We start from the raw sequence: 6362 nt of genomic DNA on the forward strand, positions 1-6362 counted from the left end.
CAGGCCGCGGGAAGCATTACCTCTCCCCTCCAAAGGGGAACTTGGAACTTTTGAACCCTTTACTTTAAAGTGATCGATCGTGCTCCACCAGAGAGCGGCTCCACCTCCTGTTCCCATCTCCGCCGCCTTCCCTTGTCACCTCGGCTCTAAGTGTTCGTGGAGGTCGCGCGGGGCGCGCGGGGTCGTGCGTTTGGCGCTCTGTGCTGCCAATGCGAGCACCCAACACCTAAGCGGCTGTCGCGATTTTGGAGGAATCCCGATCTGAGAACCCAGAACTGGGACATTGGTGCGTTCCTCCTTACCCACAGCCCTCTAAGTGCAACACGCCAGCGACGGCTTTTCCCAGGAAATCCGTCCCTGCCCCCCTCCAAAGAAGTCCTCGCAGGAGCCGGGCTCCGCACTGGGAGGCTTCAGGGAACGGAGCACTGGGGCTCAAAGCCTCCACGAGTTAAGCTGATTATTAATTTGTGCTGGTGGGAGCCGGTAGCACGCTCGACGCCTTTGGCTTTGGGAATTGTCCGGGAGCTGGGACGGAGGCAGGAATGACCCAGGGTTGCGACTGGGAAATGCGAGTTGCGGAGGCTCCCGGACGTATCTGAGTGGGCTGGGTAGAACTCCGGGAGCAAAGGTTAGCTCTTCCTCGCCCCCAAATAAATTCCTAGTTAACTAGTGTAGACTAAACACGTTAATAGTATTAAGTGGTGAAAATAGGGTTGAAAGTGGGGGCATGTCAACTGGACCCAGACCGGGTCACACTTCTCCTCTGGTGACAAATCAGGGTGCTTCCAATACGAAAATAGAAAATAGAAATGTAACATTCAACTGGACGAATTAATTTTTGACGGATTTACGGTATGATTTTCTTTCAAGCAGTATTCATTGGTTCTTTCCATCCATAGTGCGGTCCAAAGACAGAAATATAAACAAGCACTTTTTGCTTTGCGGAAACCCCTTAACAGTATCTCCCAAAGAAAGATCAAGACACTTTGTGAATTTTCCCCAGATAATGCCTCATATTCCGAATGACTGATCAGAGAACTCCGGTATTGTTAAATAAAATGAGAGGAAGGCGAGTGACGTGGGAGTCGAACAATGGCATTTCTGAATCAGTTTGCTTGATTGACATTTGGGAGCTTCATGACCCCAGGGAATAGGACTCATTACGGTGAATACACCAAAACATCAACCAAGATTAGAACTCTAGATCCTGTTTTAATCCCATTTCAGTCCAAATTATAGTGGGAAAATATAAAATCCAAGTGGAGAGAATCACTCTGTTATATATTGACCTAAAGTTTTAATTATACTAAGGGGGAAATAAAAGTGGAAACCCTATATATTTTCCAACACTTTAGATAGAGCACTGACAAGGAAAATGCATGGATTTGGTAGTGGAGGTACTAAGAATATTTGTGTGGTATAAAACATGTCATACTTGGGAGACACTTTATCAGAAAAATAAGTAGAGAGTTTTTTGTATATATGAGAAAAATATTATAACCCTTTCCACTTAAAAAGTGAAGATCATTGATGCCCCAAAATAACTGAGGCTAAGAAATCATTAGATACCTTAAAGCTACAGTCTAAATTTCCATAACTGTTTGGAAGACTTCTCTCCAACATGGGAGGGGAATTTGTTTTTTAATGTCAAAGGTTGTGTTAGTGTGTACATTTAACCCAGGAAATTGTAAGAACTATCTTCAACTCAAGTTGGAAAAAGGGAATGTGTTTGAGCAAAGTCTATTTTTAACAACAGAAAAGTGTGAGTTAAAGTGGACTGTGTGTTAGGTTGGGAATATAATCATGGCAAATTCACTATATAAGTATTTTTGATTCTTCAATGGAACTATCCTCAAATTTTAGAAACTTGAAAAATTGAAGTCTTAACTATTGTGTATTAAACTGAACCAAGAGATCACAGAAAGACAAAGCTGTGGTAAAAGATGTTATAATTATATTCTCACATATTTAGTAGGAAAATCACAGCAAAGGAAATGTACCAGGAAGATATGAAATAGAACAAATATGTTACAAATAATGGAGTAGAAGGAGTTGCTGCACAATACAGCCTCATAATCTTATATTTTGAGGGGTAGGTTTTAATGAGAAGCCTCTGCATTGCATGGGAACTGGCAGTCAGAAGAATTATTTATGCAGTAAGAAGGAACAAAAATTAATTATTAGGAGCTCAGTAATCACCAAATAAACTCTAAGCTTGGAGGTTAAAAATAGACGGTTATCTTCATGTTCAATTATACAGTATCAATTACTAATACAACTGATGTTTCAGTGTCTCAGCGAGACCAGATACCATCTTCTATGGAGCTATCTTGGTATTAATTAATGACTGCTTTATTCTCATGATTTGCAAGGAAAAATAGGGGTCGTGTCACATTAAAATTAAGATTATCTTAGTTTATCTGGGCTCTTAAACAAAGATCATTCAAAGTAATTATATTTTGAATTAACCGACGTAGGCAATTTATCTCGTTTTTTTTTGTTTGTTTGTTCAAAGACAGGAAAATAAAGATCAGAAACAAGCAAAGTTTCATTTTGAAGATAGAAAGAACCAAACAAACATGTCTTGACTTTTGCAATATTTCCCTTGCTAAAGGGGGAATGAGGGAACTGTAAAAGACGTGACTTTGCAAAGTCAAGTCCTTTTTAAAAGACTCGGATCGAAATTCTTGCTATGCAACAAGGATTCAAGTTTGATTAATTTTCTGCAAGCGACGTGACAGCGGTGTTTTAAAAGATTAATTAAAATTGAAGTGATACGGAGCAGGAATTCAACCTGCAGAGGCGTCCCTGGCGCCTTAGGGGGCTTTGCAAGCAAGTCCCAAGCCCGAACTGCGGGCTTTCCCGAGCCTGGGACGCAACTCCCCGTCTCCTGGAGAGGAACGCGGAATTTGGCAGGGCGCCCGCCTGGCCGCCTGGCATCCTGAGCTGGCCGCCAGCTCTCGGGGGGTGGGGCCGGGGTGTGTCCTGGGGAACCCGCTGCTGAAAGAACAGCTAGCGCAGCTCGCGACGAGCCCAGTGAGGACCAGGGTCACGCCGAGAGGCCGGAGGGGGCTCCAGGCAGCCTGGAGCTGACGGCGCCGGGCTGCGTCCTCTTCACCTGGGGGTGGGGGGTGGGGGCACCTACTTTGTGACCCGGCTGGTGCCGAGCTCCCTCTACCGTGGGAGCTTGCAGGGGTGCGGGGGTGTGAGTGGCGCTCCGCGGACTCGCGTCTACAGTACAGAGGACATGCAGGGTTCGGCCGGGGGGCGGCTGCACCGGGGCCTGCCTCGTGGACCTGGACTCGGGACTCCGGGCGGCGCTGCCCGGTGCCATTGCCTCAGCCACGTCTCCCACCTCTCTGCTCTGTTTCCTGCCCCACCTTTCCCTTACTCCCGCATCCCTGTGCCCTCGCTTCCCTCCGCGACGCCTCCATCCGAGTATGAAACGAAGCTGAACGCATTGGTAACTGTGCTCAAGAAGATACAATCGCGGGAGCCCTCAGGGTGGCGCACGGCGGAGAGGCGACGCGGGTGGCGCTGCAGAGGGTACGGTGGGAGGCGGGGAAGAGGGGGGCGTTCGTGTGCAATTAGCTTCCCCAGGGCGCGGACCACGGTGTCCCCTTCTCTCCAGCTGGGGGTCTTGGGTCCTGGCGCTGAGAGGGCGCGCCTTGCCTCGTTGCCCGGGCAGTGCACCCGTGGGCCCCAGGGCGACACGGCGGGGGCGGCCCTTGCGACCTGCGGCGGCGCCAGGAAAGCCCTGCCTCTGCAGCGGGTCCCAGGGGTTGGGCCTGGAAGGGTCCCTGGGAATGCTCCGCGCCGAGAAGGCTCTGTGGTTTCTCCTCCCCCACACGTCTCCCTGTCCTCCCCTCTTCCTGGGGACCTCGGAGGTGGCGGGGAGGTGGGAAGGCAGGCGGGCCTGCAGACAGTGCAGGCTGGGGAGCCGGAGCTCGGGAGCTGGGGGAGTCCGAGTGAGAACGGAAGCACGCGATGGAAGGGGCCAGGGGAGAGGGGGACGGCACCGGGGAGGGCCGGGGTGCGGGGCAGGCGGCAGTCCCTTCCCCTCCGAGTGGCGCGGGGGACCTCTTCCCCGGGGAACCCCCACCCAGCCGTTCCCAACCTCGAGAACAAAGGGTCTGGGAAGCACGATCGGGGTTGGGGAGCGGAGGTGGAGGGAGGCAGGAAGGCAGGCAGTGGGGGTAGGGGAGGGCGTCTCCCCACGTTTCCTCTCGCGGCCGAATGATGGAAAGCTCCCTCCTGCAAACGCCTCACTGAGGCCGCTTCTAAATCCGGGAGGGCTCGGGTTCCTTACCTAACGGCTGCACTTCGATCCCTTCCTCCCCCAAAGTCCCCACCCCCTCCGGGGACCGGGGCCCCGGAGCTGCCAGGCCCGCTTCGCGCGGCGGCGCGGGAGAAACCACGGGACAGCAGCGCCCCCTGCAGGTACCGGGCGCCTCCACAGCAGCTGCGCCGACCCTACTCTTAAGGTGGCACCACCGGGTTCCCAGCCCGCGTGCGCGGCTCTCGTGGTCCGCAGCCCGCAGCCCTGGCTCCATCGCTGCATGTTTCCCTCGAGCAGTGGGCCTGACAGTCTGGAACGGCCGGAGTGTGCTAATCCCTGCTGCTATCTGTTTGATCCCTTGACCCTACCACCTGCAGGACTTCGTCCGCTGATGCCCAGATAGCGATTTCGACAGGCGAGATTGAAAATTCCCTGCGAGTATATAAGGATGCGTAAGTCTCGCTTCAGGGAGGAACGACCAGAATGGCATTTCTTTAAGCCTAAATCAAACTTTTATTTTCGTTTATAAAAAGCAGAAGGCCAGCAGGAAGGGGTCGCGGAGGATTGGCACTTCCACAACCGTAGGACTCTTGGATACAAGTTTTTAGGGTGAGACTGGGCGGTCCGGGGTTCTCCTTCGGCGCTCCTATCTCGCAAACTCGTGGGCAGGTGCGGTGCTAGAGGCCGGGGGCAGCGGCGGACCCGCAGGGTAACCTCGTCTCGCGCACCTCTCGAGCCCCCAGCAGCAGCCCACTCTCGTCCGCATGCTTTATTTATTTGGTGATACCAGGGAAAGTGGAGAAGATCGAAGTGCAGTTTTTCTTTTTTCTTTATTTTTAACTGAATGGTATTAAGTTAATGGTATGTGTATGTGAACTTATGGTATGTGTATGTAAATGGTATGTGTATGTGAACCCACAATCTCTTGGAAATAAGTGTCTTCAGCGAAGTCCAGATTTCTAGGGGAAACCTACGTGCCCAGAGCAGGAAACGCACAAGCCAATCCAGGTTCCGGTGCCATCCGCAGTAAATTCCCTTCCTTTTGCACCAAATTCCTCCTCTGCTTCCAGGAGAGGGACCCCCGGGACTCCCGCACACCCAGGACCGGGAGCGGCTGAGCAGAGGGCAGGTGCGAGGGCGCGGGGGAAGGGAGGCTGCCTGCGGACCTGGGGCGCGCAGTTTCCCAGCACCGTGGGAACCTCCAACCCCGGGGCGCTCGACCTAGGCTCCGCCCTGCCAGGCCTGGGGCCCAGCGGCCCACCTAGTGGGTCCTACCTCGGGGAAACCGAGTCCGCGAGCGGGTCTGGCCGCCGCGAGGGAAGCTCGCCTGGGCAAGTGCCGCGCGGGGTCAGACCCTCCCCAGGGGTTGCAAACCGCAAGCGAAAGTCGAGAGGGGCTGGAGCTTTTCCTCTAATCCGTTTTACACTGTGAAAACCGCAAGCCTGTCGCCCAGACGGCCCCTTTTAAATTGGGAAGCAAATAGACGAAAAACCAAAACAAACGTAGGAGCAGACTTTTCCCAGCTAAGTTTCCCCTCAATAAAAAGCTCGCTTTCTGGGAAAGAGAGAAACTGATCCGCGCTCACTTTTGCTCTCTTGGAGATTCTAGGGGCACTGGGGCGCGCGGGACGCGCGGCGACAACCCGAGCGCGCATGGGGCAGCCTGGACTGTGCCCCTCTCTCCACCTCCTTCCCAGGCTTCTCCGTGCTTCGCTCTCCACTGGGGTCCCGCCTCTCCACGGGTCACGCCGAGGTCATATGCTCCTTGCAAGGGGTCCGTGCTTTCTCGTTTGGCCTGAAAGGCACATGTTGGCGCTCGATGTTGGGGCGCAGTGTGTGGTGCGCGTTGATTTGTCTGCTGATCTGGGTTTCTTCCAAGTACCGGGCAGGAAGTGTAGGGGTTTGGGTCGCCAGTCCAGGGGCTCGGGAAACCTCCAGGCCAACCAGAAGAAACACTTGCGGATACCTTTCTAACGTCACAGTTTCCCCCAGGGGAAAAAGCAGAAGTTGCCGGGCACATCACCCAGCACCCGGGCAGACTCTCCGCTTACCTCGCGCCCTGCTAGGGGGTGCTGGGGGCCTTC

The 6362-nt window shown here is 53.4% G+C and overlaps 1 protein-coding gene across 1 annotated transcript; it reads left to right on the forward strand.

The window, feature by feature from the left end:
- The first annotated feature begins 3010 nt into the window (after positions 1–3010).
- Positions 3011–5853, forward strand: CASC10 (cancer susceptibility 10). Its single transcript, XM_025397290.1, has 3 exons — positions 3011–3551; positions 4346–5133; positions 5172–5853. Exons 1-2 carry the CDS (start codon positions 3248–3250, stop codon positions 4639–4641), a joined length of 600 nt encoding a protein of 199 aa, XP_025253075.1. The 5' UTR covers positions 3011–3247; the 3' UTR covers positions 4642–5133; positions 5172–5853.
- Positions 5854–6362: the final 509 nt, after the last annotated feature.

The sequence above is a fragment of the Theropithecus gelada genome, chromosome 9, assembly GCF_003255815.1.
Source record: "Theropithecus gelada isolate Dixy chromosome 9, Tgel_1.0, whole genome shotgun sequence".
NCBI classification, from domain to species: domain Eukaryota; kingdom Metazoa; phylum Chordata; class Mammalia; order Primates; family Cercopithecidae; genus Theropithecus; species Theropithecus gelada.

Bases quoted from the DNA above. Each gene is read 5' to 3' on its own strand.
- CASC10 (XM_025397290.1), top strand. From the start codon at position 3,248: ATGCAGGGTTCGGCCGGGGGGCGGCTGCACCGGGGCCTGCCTCGTGGA. The intron at 3,552-4,345 runs GTGGGAGGCGGG...CCTCCCCCAAAG, and splicing joins GTGGCGCTGCAGAGGGTACG to TCCCCACCCCCTCCGGGGAC.